At 42.8% G+C, this 22182-nt stretch overlaps 1 protein-coding gene across 4 annotated transcripts in view; it reads right to left on the reverse strand.

Moving 5' to 3' along the window:
• Positions 1 to 22182, reverse strand: part of SLC2A12 (solute carrier family 2 member 12) — a 78058-nt gene that overhangs the window by 43545 nt on the left and 12331 nt on the right. For 3 of the 4 annotated variants that reach the window (XM_044290162.1, XM_044290164.1, XM_044290166.1), the window contains exons 2-3: positions 4823 to 6151; positions 3139 to 3261 (exon numbers count right to left, since the gene is read on the reverse strand). In XM_044290162.1, coding sequence (XP_044146097.1) covers positions 3139 to 3261; positions 4823 to 6151 — 1452 coding nt within the window. The remainder of the gene's footprint in view (positions 1 to 3138; positions 3262 to 4822; positions 6152 to 22182) is intronic. The other variant, XM_044290163.1, reaches the window with a different exon arrangement.

Below are 22182 nucleotides of genomic sequence, written 5' to 3' on the forward strand. Positions count from 1 at the left end.
ACGAACGTTGTGTGTTTTGCGGTCTGCAAATTGCGGATCCGCAAAACAAGGATGGCGTCCGTTCCACAATTTGCGGAACGGCGTTGACAGCCATTAATATAACTGCCTATTCTTGTCCGCAAAACGGACAAGAATAGGACAGGTTATATATTATTTGCGGACCACGGAACGGAGCAATGGATCTTTTGCGGCCCCACTTAAGCCAAAACTGTGGCCTGGATGTGGACCAAAACAATGGCTGTGTGCATGAGGCCTTACTGCAGGCATTATTAAGCAATTACCATCAGAAATAAACAATAAGAAGTGTATTTAGAATGTTTTGTACAAAGGGAGTGAGCGATAAATGTGGTGATGTGGTATGCATGTGTTAAAATCTCATGGGTGGCTTAAAGGGAATCTGTCAGAAAATTACCTATTGTTTAAATCTAGTTTTATGTTAAATATTTTCAAATAATTTTTGGCATTGTTATTTTTCATTTTGCATGTCACTATTTATATTTTAACCTCTTCACAACCTGTGACTTTATAGTAAGCTAGCGGGCACGAGAGGTGTATGAAGCCGTGTCATCAGCTGATTTTGCTGCATATGTGGTGGATCCTAGTCATTCATTCCTAAAGGGATTCTGTACTTTTTCTAAAATCCTGCCATATAGGCAGCAATTCAGACCAGGCTTGCATTAGAGAAAATGGGGCCCTGGACTAAAAAAGGAATACCCTCTCTTTGCTATTTTAAGACAGGTAGACATATAGCCATATAGTGCCAAGATAATACTGCTGTATCAAAACTATTCTCCTATTCAGCTGTTTATTGGAATTTTTACATTGATGGCTTACCATAAGGGCTGTTTTACACAAGAGAGTCCATTGCAGAAATTGTGCTACGTGTATGAGTGTGATCCTCCATTCTGGACTTTCAAGAGCACACAGCATTATCAATGTGCCTCTACTTGACCTTACTTCTCCAGCTTTACGTCACTATGATTCTGTAGCAGTAAATCATGATAACTCCTGCAAGTCTGGAACAGATGAGCACGCTTACACACGGCGCGTGATTCCTGCAATGGACTTGCTTGAGTAAAACAGCCCTAAGTATAACAATATCAGATCAGTGAACACCCCGCAACCCGATGATCAGCAGTTCAGGGGTAGATCTGGTGCCAGAAATAGGCGCCAATACCACACAGCTCCATCCCGTGTGTTGAACGAAGCTGGTTACTGCACTACTGCTCCCATTCACTGCAGTGGGAGCAGAGATTCAGTAACCAGCTTTGTCCATTACACAATGGACTGAGTTGAGTAGATCTGGTGCCCGAGTTACTCCTAAACATTGACTGCTGGGGGGTACAGGGTATCAAACTCCTGCTGATCTGATATTGATCACCTAGAAACCTTGGAAAACTCCTTTAAAGAGTCAACATAATACGTGGATAAAGTTCTTGTGTTATACTGCATTTTACTTTTAAAATAATACAACCATACATTGCCAAGTAATACTAGGTGGCTTTATTTTGCTCCCTGAGTTCCTGTCCTAAGGGGGCCATAAAATATAGGATGGCATATTTGGATGGATATTACATTCAGCACTGCCAAACATACATACACACAGCAATAAATCCCTATTGTATATAGTGCTCCCAAAAGTCCCACAAATTCTAACTTTCTTCTGATTGCCCTCTTGAGTAATAAGCTCCCTACAGTGATAATGTTCCCTGAGAGTGCTCCTGATTAATAGCTATGCCCTTTATATTGTGCCCAGTAATAATAATAATAATAATAATAATAATAATAATAATAATAATAAAGACCTCATAGAATCCCCAGTAGTAATTATGCCCCACAGTGCCCCCATTAGTAATAAATCCAGTTAATGAGTTCTTCCATAAGGCCCCCGGTAGAGACCCCAGTAATAATAAGTCCCCTCTGTAGTGCCCCCAGTAGTTTTAATGCCTTCTATGGTGCCTACAGTTATAATGCTCCCCATGTAGTATCCCCAGTAGTTATAATGTTCCCTGTAGTGCCCCCAGTAGTTATAATGTCCCAATGTAATGCCCCAAGTAGTTGTAATGTCCCCTTGTAATGCTAGTTATAATGTCCAACCTATAATGCCCCCTGTATTGCCCCAGTACTTCTAGTGTCCCCAGTAATTAAAATGCCCCATGTATTGCCCCAGTACTTATAATGCCCCCTGTAGTGCCCCCATAGTGTTACACTGTCTTCTCTATTGTTGCAGTACTTTTAATTCCCTCCTGTAGTGTCCCTAGTAGTTATAGTGTCCCCATTTAATGCTGCCAGTAGCTATACTGCTCCCCTGTATTTCTCCAGAAGTTATAATGCCCACTGTAGTGTCCTAAGTAGTTATAATTCCCATTATACTGCCCCCTGTATTTATAATGCCCACTGTATTACATCAGTACTTATAATTTCCCCCTGTAGTGTCCCCAGTAGTTATAATGCCCCCTGTATTGCCCCAGTATCTATAATGGCCCCATAGAGTTCCCAAGTAATTATAGTTTCCCTCTGTAGTTATACTGCCCTCTCCTGTATTTCTCCAAAAGTGTTTAAAAAAATATAAAAATTACTCATCTGGCACAAGTTGTCGCAATGATGAAATCTCTTTGCGATCACCTGCGGTGCCTCAAACTTCACAGTGAACTGTGGGGCAGAGCACCATTCAACTGTATCGCTGTTCTGAAAGCAGAGCTACAGTTGTGCGGTGGCTACAACTTTCAAGTTGAGAGTTATAGAATAGGATCTTTCTCCAAGAGCATTTCTTGATGAGATGTACAACATTTTTTTTCTTTCCTATGCCTCCAAAAATATACCCTAAACAGGTTGTAGATCAGAAAGTGGCACCTTGTCCTAATTGCTCTCTGTGTATAGGAACATTAAACGTTTACATTTTTTTGTGCGTCAGATAAAACTTCTAAAACAATTGTTAATGTAATACAAGTATATACACCATTGTGAGTGAAATTAGATATTTCTTACACTTCTCGCACTTTTTTGTCAATTATTTCCATGATGCTTTTATGTGTAAAACAATAAATATTAAAGTTTTAAATATCTTTTTTTCTGCTAAAGGCATCGATTGCAATTTATCAAATTAAGCTCACAAAATATTAGAAAGGCCATCCTCACCGGTTAGTGTAAGAAATGTCAACGAGATGAGAAGATTCATGCCCCAATTCATGCTACTTGTTATTGCAAAGGCCCGGCCTTTTATCCCAGCAGGAAAGATTTCGCTCTGCACTAGCCAAGCCACTGGAACACAGAAATGCTTGTTCACTCATTGACTGATAATCATGAAAATTGTGAGAAAAAGAAAACAAAACATAAAATAGGCATCAATAAACCTGGAAACACCATTAGAACCAGCAGTACATATTACCTACATTTACATTGCAATGCTTTTCAATTTGTATTTGGTTACATTTTGCATTTACATTTAGATAAGTAGTAGCACTGTGCATTTTCTATCCTAGGGATGGTATTATTATTATTTTTACAGAAGCACATAGAACGTGCATTATTTAGTGACTCTCAATGATTAATTGTCATGCATGTTTATGCCACAGTAATACATGCCATGCCAAAGGCATAACAAATTTGGAATATGCTTCTAATCTATTTGATGTAGTGCATATGACCCCTTCATTGCACCTCAAACTTAATATATACTCCAGATCAGAAACAAAAATAGATTCAGACCTCCTAGAACAGACACCAGAGTGTATTAAAAACTGATCAGATTCCAAAGGGTTTTCAGACATCAGACCAGAATCCAAAATAATGCAGATCCTAGATCACACCCCAAAGCATTTTTAGACCTTTTTCTAGACTCCTATTTCTCCTTACTCTAAGGCCTCTTGCACACGACCATATGGCCTTTTCAGTGTTTTGTGGTCCGCAAAAAATACAGATGACGTCTGTGTGCATTCCTTTTTTTGCGGAACGGAACAGCTGGCCCCTGTGGACAATAATAGGAAATGTTTTATCTTTGAACGAAACGGAAAAATGGAATTATGGAAGGCATAAGGAACGCAAAAAAAACGGAATGTAAATGCAAAAAAAAAAAAAAAAAAGGCCTTACAGCATGCAGGACTCTATGCCTGGAGGCTGCTGCTAAATAGGCCAGCATGCTTTAGGTAAGAGAAGAGGCTGGTGAGGTCCGCATGTGACACCTGGAAAATTTGTCTGCTGTTTTGAAGAGTTCTCCCAAGCATTGAGAGTCCCCTGGGCCTACAGTGAGATTAATATTGTATGTGCCACATGATACTTTAAGCTCTGTTGAAATTTCTGTTGGTTTCTCTGTTCCATCATAGGAGCAGAAAAATGACAATAACGGAGTTCCAAATCCATCACATAATGGGGTCTGTTGGGTCCTACTATGGTATCCGTCATTTTGATGGGAGGGATTAATGCTACATGCTGCAATATTTTTCCTGTAAATTATGAACTGAATCTCTCCTGGTGGAGCCTCCAACACTCAAAGTGCAAACACAACCTTACATTTTGATGTGATTAAATTGTTGATCACATTGTCATACAACATCTGCCATATTCTCTGGAGTTTTGCCCTATGTTGCTCTTATTAGCTAGTTAGTGAAATCAATTAGTGCTACATGATTGAGATGTTGCACCAACAGTTTATTCACCCATATAAAATATTTGCATTGTTCACCAAGCTTATTGGGGTTACAAGTGTACATTAGACTATGGATACTTATATCACGTAATCTTGGTCAAAGGAAAGAATAATAGGATTGTAATTTACTTAACATTAGTAAACAAAATGCTAACTAAAGCAGAAAAAGTCACTTACTTGGTCCTAGGCCTATGGAAAATGCTGCTACATAGGCGAGAAGGCTAACCAAATACAACCACTTCATAATTACTGGAACATTTTTTTCTTCTTGGATTATTTGAGGTCCTTCAGAGAAGCTCAGAGTCATCGGAGTAGTTGAATATCCCGGTTTTGTGTCATTTCTTGAACCATTTAGCAATAATGTTCTAGTTGATGATAGCTGGTGTAACTCTTTCCAAAGAGATTCATTCGTTTTGGATATTGTCACTGGTTTATAGTAATATGGGTCCTCCAATGACTGGTTTAGTTGAGAATTAAATTTACAGATACTGTTAAAATTAACATCAATGTTTAGACTTATTATTCCCATTGTAACCAATGAGGCTGCCATGATAGCTGACCCAATACAAAGAAAAGTCTTACTTCCTACACGATCTACAAAGAACATTGCAGGAACTGTACTGACCACTTTAACAACTCCAATTCCTGTAGAAGCAAGGCTAGCAGCTTCATTGCTTTCATAGCCAACTGACTTTAACACTGTCGAGGCATAAAACAAAATATTGGGTTGCCCAGTTATTTGCACAAAGAAACTTAGTGCTAATCCTACTAGCAAGCGAGCTCTCATGTTGTCTCTTGAACAAAATAAGTCCCAAAAGTTATATTGGTATTCAGCTTTTATAGAAGACCTGATGGTTGTGAGTTCTTCACTGGTTTGGGAAGTAGCTCTTAGTTTTTGGAGAACTTTTCCTGCAATCTCATCATCTCCCTTCATGATCAGAAAACGAGGGCTTGGTGGGAGAAAATACATAGCAATGGCTTGTAAAGCAGCTAAAGGAATGATAAGTCCAAACATGTACTGCCAACCATTAGCAACTGTTGCAAACACATAGTTAGCAATATAGGCCAGGAGGATGCCAACCACAATCATTAGTTCATTCAGAGACACCAGCATTCCTCGTTTTTGCTGAGGTGCAATCTCTGCAATATAGACACAGGTTGCAATGGCAGATAAGGATATGGAAATACCAATGACAATACGACCTGCAATAAGGCTTGCATAGGATGCAATGGCAATCAACAGAAGATTGGCAAGAGCAAGTAGACAAGATGTGACCATAATTGTGATTCTCCTCCCATAGTAGTCTATAAGGAATCCTCCAACAAGTGAAGCAAAAAGTGCTCCAATGAGCAGTGCACTCACTATGATTTCCTGTTGTCGACAGGTCAGTTCTAATAAAGTGTGCAGCTGAAGAAGAGCTCCCGAAATAATTCCCAATTCATAGCCCACAAGTAGTCCACTTATGGCTGCTATTACCGTTGACAGAATGATAAAAAATCCACATCCTAAAAGAGAAAAAAAAAGCAGTTACATAAAGTAATGACACCTTGATGTTAAATATTCTCAATTCGCTATTCTCAATGTACATTCTATAAACTATCTTTTGGTAATCTGTGCGCCAGAAAAGCAAATCTATGCCTACTATGAACAAAACAGCAAAAAAAGTTGCACGTTTTTGTGTAAATGTGACATGTGCAAAAATCTGCAACTTTTTAAAGGCAATCTGTCACTGCGATACGGGACTATTCTCTGCAGTTATACATGAGTAGTACTGCACATAAGGAGTCCAAAACACCATTTTTATTTTCCTACTGCCCCCCCCCCCCCCTACCCCCTATGTCAACACTCAAACCTGGAATACACAGTCCAAGCTGCTGTGCTAACATAATGGAGAGGACTCATGCGCACATGCAGAGCGTGTATGTGTTCTCAATAGGGGGTCAAGAAGAGAACGCTGATTCCAGGCACCTCTCACAGCAGCTTATCACCTGGGAGAACAAAAGGATTAGACATCATCTGTTGGGCAAAAGTAGGGATCTTCCCATATACATGAAATTGTCAGTGGGTTCGGCCCGCAATACTCAATGTACATGGGACTTTAAGCCAGTCTTTTCTTGGTTTAGGCACATAATCATCAGACATGTCTTGGCTTATTTAAACCCTTAAGTGGGTTGTTCCACGGAAAATATTTCACAGTTTTCAAACCAGCACCTGGATCTGAATAATTTTGTAATTGCATGTTATCAAAAAATTTGCATAGCCACTGAGTTATTCAATAAAATGAATCTGTTTCCCACCTGCTGTTTGTTCTCTTTTTAATTTCTTTGTCTGCCTTATTGAGAAGGTCGCACATGCTCAGTTTCATCCTTCAACTGCCTCCTGAGCTGTGATAGGTAGGGAGCTCCAGCAGAAAAGACACGCCCCCTGAGCTGTGATAGGGAGAGTATGGACACACCTCCTGAGCTGCAGCTTGATATAAATCTAGCAGAGCATTGAATGGGGAGATCTCTGGATCCATGTGAGGTACAGGGCTGGTTCTAGCTTTGTTAGAAAAAGATTGTCATGTACTATATGATGGTTTTTATTTTGTACAATAGTCATGGGATTCGTGCCTTCCCAGAGCCCTAACAGTTTTTTATTTTTCTGTTCAAAGAGCCACATAAGAGCTTTTTTTTTGCGAGACAAGCTGTACTTTCTAATGGCACCATCTTATCCTACATATGATATAGTGGGAAGCTGGAAAAATGTCTGCCATAGTTGTATGGGTTTCGGTTTTTTTTTATGGTGTTTCCTATGCAGTACAACTGAACTGTTACCTTCATTCTACGGGACAGTACAATTTACACTTTAGTAGGCTATTCTGTCTGTGTGTCTGTGTCCCATCACATGTGAATCACATATATCAGTGACACTTTTTAATGAACTAAACAATAAAAGTGAAGTATTAAATTTGTACTTGGGCCAAGATAGGTTGTTATTGCCCGTGCAGGCATTTGTAAATAAAGCTGTTATTAACCTTGCCCAGGTTAGGTCCTAAATCTATTATTTAATTTCTCAGGGATACTACATTTATGGTATATACCGTAGTTTCTCTTGTGTTTTAATACTTAAAAAAGTAACTTTGAAAACAAATGGATTTTTTCTTTTCATTGCCATTTTCTGACACCCATAACTTTTATATATTTCAATCCACGGAGATGTGCGAGAGCTAATTTTTTTAGGGTTGATCTGTAGCCTTTATTGATAATATTTTGTAGTGTGTATGACTTCTTGATCACTTTCTCTTCAAATTGTTTTAGTAGGTGAAGCAACGAACAAACTGTGAATCAGCCATTTTGATTCTCTTTTTCAGTTATGGCATTCACCGTACAGGATGAATATGTTTGGATTTTAATATGTCAGGGATTTTTGACGTAGCAATGCCTATGATTTTTATTTTTAATATGGGGAAAAAGGGTGGTTTTATATTTTTTTAAAAATTTTTTTTTTTTTACTTTTCCTGCCACATTTTTTAAGTCCCCCTAGGGGATATGAACATGCAATCATCTGATCGCTTCTCCTATAGACTGCAATGAATTGCTAATGCACCTATGTGGGATTCGGTGTATCTCTCTGGAGCACTGGCACAGGGCTCAAGGCTACCACAACAAACTAACAGCTCCCTCAATTGCCGCATGGAAGAGCGGGGAAAATCTTTTCAGATGCCGTAGTCTCAATTGACTAGGACATCTGAGGGGGCAAATGTCCATGATGGCGATACCGCTGATCACAGAAATTGTTTACAGGTGTTTGCTGTTTAAAACAGCAGAAACCTAGTAGTTACAGTACCTGCTTAGCTTCTGAGCAGTCACCATGTTTAAAACCCCAGTCGTTGAATGTTATTGCTGTAAAATAACATTAAACTCTTCTGGACCTTTCCATCTTGTGACATATACAATATTTAGGGCTTTATCATGAAGTGCAAAAAATATATTGGGGATAAAACATGGATGGGGCTGACACAAGAGCTAACAAGTGCCTAAGCTGTCCTGTGATAAAGCCTATCAGGATATACCCAGGGGTGCCCTAACAAATCACTGTGCATCACAGAGAGACAAAATGTCAAATAAATGTAGGTAAGGTTAACATACAAAAAAAAATAATGAAAAAACACGATTTTAAATGTCATAAAACATAAAAAGAATATCTGCATATTTCATATCTCCATAACAGTACATGTTTGAATTAAATGAAAAAGTGGTAGTGAAACAAGACCTTATGACGAGCGCAGGTCAGCAGAAGCTAACACTCTTGGTCCTATCCCTATCTGTGGTTATCGGTGAACTTTTAATATATGCAAATTAGTCTCTAGGAGCAAAGGGGGTGTTCCTGTAAGGCCTCATGCACACGAACACATTTTAATTCTGTATCCGTTCCGTTTTTTTTGCGGACCGTATACGGAACCATTCATTTCAATGGGTCCACAAAAAACAGAAGGTGTGCATTCCGTTTCCATATGTCTGTATTTCCGTTCTGCAAAAAAATAGAACATGTCCTATTATTGTCCGCATTATGGACAAGGATAGGACTATTCTATTAGGGGACAGCTGTTCCATTCTGCAAAATACGGAATGCACACGGATGTCATTTGTATTTTTTGCAGATCCGTTTTTTGCGGACCGCAAAATACATACGGTCATGTGCATGAGGCCTTACTCCTACAGGCTCCAATCTCTCTGCTGCTGCAGAGGCCCCTGCACTTTCATTGACAGGGCTCGGCAGTGTAAATGTCGTCACACCTGGCCATGACTTCTAGTCTCCCACCTTTCCCATGTCGCTGGTGCTGGCGCAGTAGAGGAGAGAGGCTTGCTGGCAAGTTCTCTTCTGTAATGTGTCGGGTACTGAAGCGCGGCAAAGATGGGAGACTAGGAGAAGTCAGGGCCAGGTGTGATGGCATTTACACTGCCGGACCCTTTCAATGAAAGTGCAGAGGGCGCGGCAGCAACAAGAGAGAATGGAACCTCTAGCGGTAAAGGCAATGCCCCTGTTGTTAAGAAATGTTCTGTGTTGATAAAGTTGTGTCCTTATTTGCTGATTATTACATTAAGGCCTCATGCACACGCCGTTGTTTTGTTTGGCATCCGAGCCGCAGTTTTTGTGGCTCGGATGCGGACCCATTCAATTCAATGGGGCCACAAAAGATGCGGACAGCACTCTGTGTGCTGTCTGCATCCGTTGCTCCGTTCCGTAGCCCCGCAAAAAAAAATAGAACATGTCCTATTCTTGTCCGTTTTGCGGACAAGAATAGGTATTTCTACAATGGGCCGCCCGCTCCGTTCTGCAAATTGCGGAAGGCAAACGGGCGGCTTCCGTTTTTTGCGGATCCGCGGTTTGCGGACCACAAAAAAACTGAACGGTAGTGTGCATGAGGCCTTACATTGCACTTTTTACTATTTAGATGCAGATAAAATGGGATTTTTTAATAGATAGCCATATATGAGCAGTGGGGGTCCACAGCCCCTACAGTGATGTACTTTACGTACAGTTGTAGTGCAGCATACCACTACGTGTGTGTGGGCACTGCTTAAAAGCACTTTTTATCTTGACAATTGCATTATGCTGTATTGTGGTACTTTGTACTAATGTATCTGCAAAATCCCTGTTAACAGGCAGATTAGGTGTAATTTATACATCCCACCACTAGATGGGGATAAAACTTAGGTCCTATATATACCTAGGTCAGGCCTAGTCAGTAGGTTTAGTTGAGATCAGTGTGGAGATCAGTGATTAGGAGACTGATGCTTAGAGTGAGAGAGTGCAGATCTAGCACTTCTGCTCTGATGAAAGTTTAGTCCAGAAAGGGACAAGAGAAAAGACTTATACATCCAAAGGATAAAAGCCACAAATCAGGCATCAAAGACCTTTGGGATATTCAGGTGAATATCCGGCTAAGCTCCAAGTCAAACCTAAAAAGCCTAGAAACAGTGGATTTGCAGACCAACTCTAAAAACATCAAGAGACTGTATTTTGTACTGCTACCATGAAAGTCATCAACAGTAAAAGTTGTGAGTTGCATCTTACCACTGTCTACCTCGTTAGTCGTTATTACTACTAATGGTTGTACCGCCATTAACGGTACTGGTGTCACGACAAAAAACATCCAGGGACTCAGCCGCAACAAGCACCCTAAGCACCCCTGACATTAAGGGCACCTCAACAACCATCTTGGCTGATGCTTCCCTACCACAGAGCGTGCCCCGGAGGATTTCGTGCTGTCCACCTCAACACTGTGCTGCCAGCCCAGGGAGGCTTTCTGCTAACCGTGAGTAAACTGATGAACTGTGTGTTATAATTTGGCCCCTCATCGGTCCTCCATCCACCGTGTTGCCCCTGCGCTACTGGCTGGCTGCAGTAGCATACAGGGCTTTTGTTTGCCCTACACACAGTGTTGGACTGGGGTACTTATGGCCCACCAGTGTAACTGATTCTGGGGGCCCACCTTAGGGCTCCTGCACACAAACAAATTTTTTTCCATGTTCACTTCACTTCAATGGGGCCGCAAAAAAAAAAAAAAAGACTCAGTGTGAATTCCATGTCTGTATGTCCGCATGGCCATTCTGCAAAATGATAGAACATGTCTTATTATTGTCCACATTACAGACAAGGATAGGACTGTTCTATTAGAGGCCGGCTGTTCTGCTCCACATAATGTGGAATGCACACACCCAGTATCCATGTTTTGCGGATCTGCAATTTACGGACTGCAAAACATCCAACGGTGGTGTTCATGAGCACTTACAGTGATAAAAGAAGTATTAAAGATGAAGTATGATGGCAGACATTCGCAGCAAAATGCACAAACATACATGTGGCAGAATTTACACATGTATGGATATCCTGCACTTAAGTCAGTCAGAAACAAGACACAAGCAGCGCACATCAATCACTCATTGGACAGATGTGGGACACAAGACACTTATACATGGCTCACATGCCACTGATGCATACGTCACATGCTGCACATACACCACTGATACATGGATCATATATAGCACACACCAATCACACATAGGAAACACGCAATGCACACACCAAGACATTTATGTCTAACCCTATTAAGTGTAGCACAGTTAAAGGGGTTCTCTCACTTCAGCAATTGGCATTTATCATGTAGAGAAAGTTAATATAAGGTACTTACTAATGTATTGTGATTGTCCATATTGACTCTTTTCCATCATATTATACATAGCACGTGTCCATGGTTATTACCACTCTGCAATCCAGCAGCGGTGGCTGTGGTTACACACTATAGGTAAAGGTGTTGGCCTATGAGCACTTCCAGCCTTTCCCTATAGTGTGTAAGCACGGCCACCACTGCTGGATTACACAATACATTAGTAAGTGCCTGGTATTAACTCCATGATAAATGCCATTTACTGAAGTGAGACAAACCCTTTAACCCCTTTAAGCATAAATGTCTGGCATGAAATTTACCAAATCTTAACCTCCCCAGATTGCACATAATCTACAGTATATTTAAAAGGGTTGTCCTACCATAATGACCTATTGCCTATCTACAGGATAGGTAAAAAATATCAGATTGCTGGGGTCTGACTGCTGGAACCCCCAATGATCATGAAAAAAAGGGGTCCTGAGACATTCAATTACATTACCGCCAATCTATGTACACAAGGGTCTTAAGACCACATTCCCTTGATCATGGAGGTCCCAGCAGTCAGACCCCCATCAATCAGACACTTATCACCTGTCATGTCATAGCTGTTGGACCTTTTCACATTCCCTATCCTTAAAAGTTTTCTTTGGGTGAAAAAACTAATTATAATAAAAAATCTGGCCCAAAATATGAATCAAAACTAAAATAGAATTGCTCGCCTGTTAAAGGGTCTGTGTCCACTTTTCTAGTTATCTTCTATCCACAGGATCGGGGATAACTAAGTGATCCGTAGGGGTCTGAACGCTGGAGCCCCCACTGATCCCCCTTCTTGATTGAGTCATATAGTTATGCCCTATGGTGTGGAGAGGAAAACTTGAAAACCTAGACAACCCCTTTAAATCCTCCACCACTCCACTACCAGTATCTGTTTACATGGCAGCAGTGATGCCTATAAATACGGAATATCATCACTACCGCCATGTAAACCATACGTCTCAATACTGGAGAATGTGATGCACTGTGCAGAATTTTTCAGTCATAAGTCCAACGCCCTTTGCAGGTCATAACCTTTAACAAAGCCCAAGCAAAGGTTCTAGAGGAGCAAAGTGAGCAAAGGGCACAAACGGAGGGTCATAACCGAAACAGAGGCATTAGGGTCACCTGAGGCAGGGTAATAGTCGGGATACTGGAGCAGGGGTAACTGGAAAAAAGGCAATATTAGTGGTGCATTTAGAGTAGGGGCATATGGAGCGGGGGCATGTATGGGGGTGTACCTAAAGAAGAGGCATTTGGGGGACCTAGGGCAGAGTCCCCCCATTGCCACTCTGAACTCTGCAGAGAGTAGCATACATACACAGATCTGAGTCTACTATAAAATCTACTATTTCCCCCTTACAGTCTCCTACAGCTCACTACTGTCACACACCTGAGAAATCAGCCCAGCACCACAGAGGAGTCCTTCTCTCCAGCAACCGCAGTTTTCTGACAGCAGGTGTCATGCCCTGCTCAGGTTATGTGCGGTGGTCTGCCAGGTTAGCAGCACGTGTGTAGCCTTTTGTTTTTGTTTTGGAATTGAGCTGTATCCGCCTCCCTTCAGGTGCACTGGGTGGGGTCATTGGTATGAGTTTAAATTACTCCCACTCCCAGTGTCCTGTACGGGTTATAGCTTCTGTCTTGCTGAGAGGAAGAAAGGAAGGAAGGATTTGCTGTTCCTGCTCCCTAACAAGATAAGTTGGTTTTGTTTTTCTTGTGATTGTCTGTCTAGGCTGTTAGAGAGATGCCTGCCCCCTCCAGGTCCTGAGGGAGCAGGCTGCCTCTTTTCCCCTTTCACCATCTTAGGGATTTTAGGGTATCTTCAGCCTAGGCACTGGGACACATTCATTCCCATCTTCAGGGTCTGAACGTGGGCATAGAAGTCTAGGGAGAGCTGGTAGGGATTTGTCAGGAGATTACCTTTTCCCCCAGCTTCTTGCCTAGACACTTGTTTGGTTGTATTCTGTGTATCTTGTATCCTGTCCAGCGTGACATTATAACCCGCCAATACTTTGACTGCCATTTCTCAACTGTTTTGAGATGGAGTCAATTGATGCGCTAGTTGATCGCATGCAGGGATTATCCCTGGAGGTTGCTGATCTGCTTAATTCGGTCACACGGTGTCAGAATGCTCTGGCATCAGGTGCAATAGGAGGAAGTCAAATTTATGGGCAGCCTAAAGTCGCTTTCCCTGATAGATTTGCAGGGGGTGTGGATGACTTTATCCGCTTTAGGGCTCTTTCACACCTGCGTTATAGTCTTCCGGCATAGAGTTCCGTCGTCGGGGCTCTATGCCGGATGAATACTGATGAGGATTTTCCTAATGCATTCTGAATGGACAGTCCGTCCTTCAGGATGCATCAGGATGTCTTCCGTTCCGGAACGGAACGTTTTTTGGCCGCAGCAAATAGCGCAGCATGCTGCGCTTTTTGCTCCGGCCAAAAATCCGGAACACTTGCCGCAAGGCCGGATCCGGAATGAATGCCCATTGAAAGGCATTGATCCGAATCCGGCCTTAAGCTAAACGTCGTTTCGGCGCATTGCCGGATGCGACGTTTAGCTTTTTCTCAATGGTTACCATGGCTGCCGGGACGCTAAAGTCCTGGCAGCCATGGTAAAGTGTAGTGGGGAGCGGGGAGCAGCATACTTACCATCCGTGCGGCTCCCGGGGCGCTCCAGAGTGACGTCAGGGCGCCCCAAGCGCATGGATCTCGTGATCGCATGTACACGTCATCCATGCGCCTGGGGCGCTCTGACATCATTCTGGAGCGCCCCGGGAGCCGCACGGATGGTAAGTATGCCGCTCCCCCGCTCCCCACTACTACTATGGCAACCAGGACTTTAATAGCGTCCTGGGTGCCATAGTAACACTGAAAGCATTTTGAAGACGGATCCGTCTTCAAATGCTTTCAGTACACTTGCGTTTTTCCGGATCCGGCGTGTAATTCCGGCAAGTGGAGTACACGCCGGATCCGGTCAGGCCTTAAAGAGTCATGCAAGTTGTATTTTTGGCTGCGTCCATCTTCGTCTGGTGATGAGAGTCAGAGGGTAGGGAAAATCATATCCCTGCTTAAAGGGGACGTGCAATCCTGGGCCTTTTCTCTGCCATCCGGTTCTCTGGCCCTCCGGTCGGTGGAATTTTTTTTTAAAGCCATGGGTTTAATTTATGATGATCCAGATCGGGTCTCGATGGCGGAATCTAAATTGCGTAATCTAATACTAGGTGAACATACTGCAAAGGCTTACTGCGTTGAGTTTAGGAGATGGGCTACTGAGTCAGAGTGGAATGACCCTGCGTTACGTAGTCAGTTTTGTCAGGGGTTATCTGAGAGATTGAAAGATGCCCTTGCTTTTCATGAGTACCCGGATACATTGGAGAATGCTATGTCTTTGGCAGTACGGTTAGATAGACGTATTAGAGAGAGGTGTAAGGTTCCCTCCGCACAAGGGTTCCCTTCTGTGAGTGGTTTCGTCTCACCTGCTCCCCAGAGTGATATGACATATAACTCTGGGGTAGGGGAGGAACCCATGCAGCTGGATCAGGTGTCTATCCGTTCTGGTAGTTGAACCTTTAGGAGGTTGCATAAACTATGTTATTACTGTGGTAAAAGTGGTCATTTTATTTTTGCTTGTCCTTTTGTTAAACCGCATGTTGATGAGAAATTATTACAAAGAGGTTTACTTAAAGAAAAAAGAAAAAAACATCCCTGACTCTTGGTAGTGTGAATGGGGTGGTGGAGCAAGCAGGTATGCAAGCTCCCTGTAATACTTGCTTTCTCCTTCCAGCTTTGGTGGCGCTAGACTCAATAATTTTTTTTTGTTGAAGTATTCATTGACTGTGGTGCTGGGGTAAACCTTATTGATTTTCTTTTTCTTCAAAATCTGGGTCTAAGTACTTGCACTTTAGAAAGAGAGAGCTCATCCCAGGGGCTAAGTTGCCAAAGTCTCGGCTTTACAATCTTTCTCAACCTGAATGAGAGGTCATGCGGAAGTATATTGCCGACAGTTTGGCAAAAGGTCATATTAGGCCATCTAAGTCTCCCGTTGCAGTTGGTTTATTCTTTGTAAAGAAAAAGGATGGATCACTGAGACCTTGTTTGGATTTCCGGGAATTGAACCGTATTACGGTCTGTGATCCACATCCTCTTCCTTTGATCTCCGATCTTTTTGATCAAATTGTTGGAGCCAAGGTGTTCTCTAAGTTGGATTTAAGAGGGGCCTACAATCTGATCAGAATAAAGGAAGGGGATGAGTGGAAAATGGCCTTCAACACGCACAAGGGTCATTTCGAGAATCTGGTTATGCCTTTTCGGTTAACTAACGCTCCAGCGGTATTTCAGCGATTCATCAATGACATTTTCCATCATTTTGTGGGGAGGTTCGTGGTAGTTTACTTGGATGACATTCTAATTTATTCTCCTGATCTAAAGACCCCATCAGGATCACGTGAGACAGGTTTTGTCGATCCTTCGGGAGAATAAATGATACGCCAAATTGGAGAAATGTGTGTTTTCTGTGCAGGAGCTTCCGTTTCTGGGATATCTGCTTTCTGACTCTGGTTTTCATATGGACCCCGAAAAGGTCCGGGCGGTTCTGGAATGGGACCGACTGGAGAATCAGAAAGCTTTGATGCGGTTTTTGGGGTTTACTAATTATTATAGTAAATTTATCTTGAACTATTCTACCATTGTAAAACCTTTGACCGATATGACTAAGAAGGGCGTCGACGTCTCTGTCTGATCGGATGAGGCATTGCAGGCCTATTCGGCTATTAAGGAATGTTTTGCGTCTGCTCCCATTCTGGTGCAGCCTGATGTGTCTCAGCCATTCGTGGTCGGAGGTTGATGCATCAGAAGTGGGGGTTGGAGCAGTACTGCCGCAGGGTTCATCTCCTGACAAATGGGTTCTGTGTGCTTTTTTTTCCAAGAAGCTCTCGGTCTCCGAGAGGAATTATGATGTAGGAGATAGGGAATTGCTGGCCATCAAATTGGCCTTTGAGGAATGGCGTCACTGGTTGGAGGGGGGCGTCTCATCCTGTTACGGTATATACTGATCATAAGAATTTGGCTTACCTGCAATCTGCCAAGCGTCTGAATCCTAGACAGGCTAGATGGTCACTGTTCTTTGCCAGGTTCAATTGTGTGGTTACTTTACGCCAGGGGGTTAAAAACGTCAAGGCAGATGTGTTGTCTCGCAGTTTTCCTGGGGGATGTGATTCAGAGGATTCTGCTCCGATTTTGGCTGATGGGGTGGTGATCTCCGCTCTGTACCTCGAATTGGAGATGGAGGTGTTGGGAGCCCAGGAGGGGGCTCCTGGTTCTTGTCCCCCAGGGAGGTTGTTTGTTCCTGTCGGACTACGATACAAGGTATTCAAGGAACATCACGATACCGTCCTTGCTGGACATCCTGGTGGTAAGTCCACCTTTTATCTTGTGTCCCGGAGGTTCTGGTGGCCCAGGTTACGTAAGAGTGTTGAGGATTACGTAGCAGCCTGTGAAACCTGTGCACGGTTGCTCACACTCGACCTTCTGGTTCACCTCTTCGTCTATTCCGTCTCGTCCTTGGACGCACTTGTCTATGGACTTTATTACGGACCTGCCGAGTTCCTCCGGGAAAACAGCAATTTTGGTGGTTGTTGGCCGTTTTAGTAAAATGGCTCACTTTGTATCGTTAGCTAGTCTGCCAAATGCCAAGACTCTTGCTCAGATTTTTGTTGATAATATTGTGAAATTACAGGGCATTCCCTCGGATGAGGTTTCTGATAGGGGCACGCAGTTTGTCTCCAGGTTTTGGACGGCGTTCTGCTCTCGGCTTGGCATTCAACTTTCGTTCTCGTCGGCTTTTCATCCGCAGTCGAATGGGCAGACAGAGCGTACTAATCAAAACCTGGAGACCTACTTGAGGTGCTTTGTTGCTGAGAATCAGAAGGACTGGTCCTCATTCTTATCCCTAGCAGAGTTTGCTTTGAATAACCGTAGGCAGGAGTCCACGGGCAAGTCGCCATTTTTTGGCGCATACGGTTTTCATCCTCAGTTTGGTACCTTTTTCTGGGACTAGTTCCTCTGGGATGCCAGAGGAGGAGAGATTTTCTTCTGCCTTGTCTTCTATCTGGCGGAGGATCCAAGTGAATTTGAAGAAGATGGGTGAGAGGTATAAGTGAGTGCCTGACAAGAGATGTGTGACTGGTCCGGACCTGTGTGTGGGTGATCTGGTGTGGTTATCTACTAAAAATATTAAACTGAGAGTACCATCTTGGAAACTGGGTCCAAGATTTATTGGACCTTACAAAATATCTGCGGTGGTCAATCCAGTAGCGTTTCGTCTGGATCTTCCGCAGACTTGGAGGATCCATGATGTGTTCCACAGGTCTTTACTGAAGAAATATGTGAAACCGGTGGAACCATCGCCGTTGCCTCCTCCCCCTGTTCTGGTTGATGGAAATTTAGAGTTCGACATCTCTAGGGTTCTCGACTCAAGAGTTCTTCGGGGTTCCCTTCAGTACCTGGTACATTGGAGGGGATAAGGCCCTGAGGAGAGGATGTGGGTTCCGGCTGTGGATGTTAGTGCCAGCCGACTGGTGAGGGCTTTTCACAGATCCCACCTGGATAAAGTTGGGCCGGGGTGTCCGGAGGTCACCCGTGGAGGGGGCGTACTGTCATGCCCTGCTCAGGTTATGTGCGGAGGTCTGCCAGGTTAGCAGCACGTGTGTAGCCTTTTGTTTTTGTTTTGGAATTGAGCTGTATCTGCCCCTCCCTTCAGGTGCACTGGGTGGGGTCATTGGTATTAGTTTAAATTACTCCCACTCCCAGTGTCCTGTGCGGGTTGTAGCTTCTGTCTTGCTGAGAGAAAGAAAGGAAGGAAGGATTTGCTGTTCCTGCTCACTAACAAGATAAGTTGGTTTTGTTTTTCTTGTGATTGTCTGTCTAGGCTGTTAGAGAGATGCCTGCCCCCTCCAGGTCCTGAGGGAGCAGGCTGCCTCTTTTCCCCTTTCACCATCTTAGGGATTTTAGGGTATCTTCAGCCTAGGCACGGAGACACGTTCATTCCCGCCTTCAGGGTCAGAATGTGGGCATAGAAGTCTAGGGAGAGCTGGTAGGGATTTGTCAGGAGGTGACCTTTTCCCCCAGCTTCTTGCCTAGACACTTGTTTGGTTGTATTCTGTGTATCTTGTATTCTGTCCAGCGTGACAGCAGGTAGGGCAGGTGGATGGCCAAACATGTTTTCTCCTCCACAGTGCAATACTGCCACTTAGTGGCTGAGATAATTATCTCTCCTGAGAAACAAGAGAAATAATTACTCCTACGTCTTATCTCTGGGCGCGGGAGACTGGGGTCTACCGAGGAACCCCCTATCTCCCCGGTAGGCCAGTCGAAGCCTGCCTACACATACAAAATCCATTACCAGGCAGGAAAGCATGTAAGACTGCTTTCGCTGCACTAATGTTGACACCATTGTACTTGTCTATGCACATTCTATACTAAAGTATATTCGCAGACTATGAACTATTTTGATCCCATATTTAGTAATACTAGTGACACAGTAAGAGTAGGACAAGCTGATATTTTATGTAATACAATTCGACATTATCAAACTAAAAGTAGTTTACCAGCTTACTGCATATCCACAGAAAAGTGGTGTGAGCATGGAAAAGTCTCAGATATTGCTGCAAAGCCCATTTGCCACAAGATCTGCAACAAAAATAGGCCAAAAAGTGGCGTAAGATCAATAATAAATTACTCCTTCAATTCGTAGGGTTGGAAACAGGCATAAAACCATTTCATTTCCCTGCAATGTTGACTCACAGGAAGGCAAAAAATGAGCTCCAATTATGCAATCTGTATGTTTTCCTCATGTTTGTCTTTTTTCTGTAGATTACATTTGCCTGTCTGGAAGCTCCCCCTGCTGTTTATTCTTCTGGGCCACCTTCTCCTACATCCAGAGGTGGACCCACATGCTCAGTAGCTTCCTTGCTCCCCTCCCTTCAGTGTTAGCAATTATTTCACCTAAGCATTTTGCTTGCACATCGGGTGACCTGCAGCACCTTTATATAGGTAGATTATCGGGAAGGAGCGTACGCATTAAGGCTGGCACTAGACCAGCAGATGTGGAAGATGATTCTCGGGAAAGAAGCGTTTGCTATGCTATGATCTGCTGGGGTAATACAGGCCTAACACTTGTTCCCGATTATCGGTTAGGCAATTGTGTGGTATAAAACCTCTTATCTTGTCATGTTGCTTATTTTTTATTACTTAGTAGATGTTTCACAGTAAGAAAACAGACACTACGCCTTATCAGCACTCATGTGCTCAGACAACTAAAGTCCTTGGCATTTTGACCGTATTTGCAGAGGAAACTCTTACAATATACTTACATAATGTTTCTTAGGTTTGAAGACATGAAAAGTGTAAAGGGCAGAGGAAAAAATGTTTAAATAGCCAAACAGTAAAACTGCTGTGAGAACCTACATGTCAAGCTGACACGATTCACCCTGGGGCTTCAAAATTCCAAAGACAAAAAAGGCAATCTGAATAGGACCTAATTGTTCCCTCTTTGTGCTGAAGTTACAACTGGCCATCATAAGACAAGAAATTGCCGTAATTAGACATTATGGACAATGTGAAACGTTTGGACATATTAATGTGATGGACAGTAGAGTTTGTGAGCCAGAAGGCTAGTCTACTCCTGTACTGAGCATCTGCCACAAACATTCATAGGACATTACTGGCTTGCAGGCTTGAGCAGACAACTTTGAAAACAGATTACATTTTAAAGGGGTTGTCTGACTTCAGCAAATGACATTTATCATGTAGAGAAAGGCACTTACTAATGTATTGTGATTGTCCATATTGCCTCCTTTGCTGGCTGGATTTATTTTTCCATCACATTATACACTGCTTGTTTCCATGGTTACGACCACCCTGTAATCCAGCAGCAGTGGCCGTGCTTGCACACTATATGTGCACTCCTATGGTCCTGGCCACCAGAGGCCAGCACTTTTGACCACAGTGTGCATGCACAGCCACCGTTACTGAATTGTAGGGTGGTCATAACCATGGAAATGAGCAGTGTATATGATAGAATGAAATAGGAAGGAAACAATATGGACAATCACAATACATTAGTAAGTGCCTTGTATTAACTTTCTCTACATGATAAATGCCACTTGCTGAAGTGAGAGAACCCCTTTAACAATGTCCAATTAACTGGGGTCTCTGAAAAAAATTGGTGTGACACCTGTACGGATCCTACACTAAAAGGGCAAGATATTATACTGGGTAAAGTCAGTGAGAAACAAAATGATACACTTGAGTGTAAACTCAATCAACTGGATTTCTTTTTTTACTGTTGATAGCTCGGCTGAGGTGCAGGACGTAGACGTAGTGTTCTTCTCTGAGGAATGCCCTCTCCTTTTATAGTTTCTGAGACTCCGTGTGCAATATTTTTTGAGTTGATGTTAACTAAAATAAAATGCTATTAGCCGAATGCAGGTTTGACAAGGAGTATTAAGACTGTACTATTTTTTCAGCCCCTGAATACAAACAAGAATTTCTCATTACCTGACAGCAAACAGAGATCTTAAAAATGGAGTTTGCAGATAGTATGGTGCACTACACATGACATACAGGTGATTTTAAGCTGGTTTTCCACAGCCTTTCGGTGTGGCTTTGGCCACAAACAACTATCGCAGCACAGAAACCCAGCCTTACACTTTCTTAAAAGGGTATTCTGGTTTTATGTAAAGTTTAAACCTGTAACCATGAATATGCTATCCAATCTAATGGCATCATTTTGATAAAATTGTTGACGGACTTAAAAATTGGTTTTGTGCTGCACTATGGTATTGCTGGCACTGCCTACTTCTGTTGACACTGCCTTCTGTGAATTTTGACCTTTCTAGAATATGGAGTCACTTTTAGTTTTTATCCATGGCCACCCTAAGTTCCCAGTCCGCCCCCTGCCTGCACGGTACAGAGTTTATAGCCTAATAGCGCCAGACTGAAAAACACTGCATGCATCGTTTCTCTGTCAGGCGCTATCTAACATATGGCATCAAAACTGATGCACCACATTGCATAAATGATTCCATAGAAAACTAGGGCATCGGTTTCCCTCTGGTGGTTTTGTATTATGGCAGAGGGAAACTAAAATGGACTTCAAGGATATATGAACCCGGCCTTACGAAATACGAAAACTAAAAAGGTTAAAGGGAATCTGTCAGCAGTTTTATGCTGCTAGGTTCTAACAGGTCCAGCGCATGCTAACAAGTCTGGATATTCATGCGCTTCTGGCTTTCTCCATCCCCTGCCACTGATCTACGTTTTTTTTTCCAACTGAATAAGAGGCAGGGGC

The sequence above is a fragment of the Bufo gargarizans genome, chromosome 4, assembly GCF_014858855.1.
Source record: "Bufo gargarizans isolate SCDJY-AF-19 chromosome 4, ASM1485885v1, whole genome shotgun sequence".
NCBI classification, from domain to species: domain Eukaryota; kingdom Metazoa; phylum Chordata; class Amphibia; order Anura; family Bufonidae; genus Bufo; species Bufo gargarizans.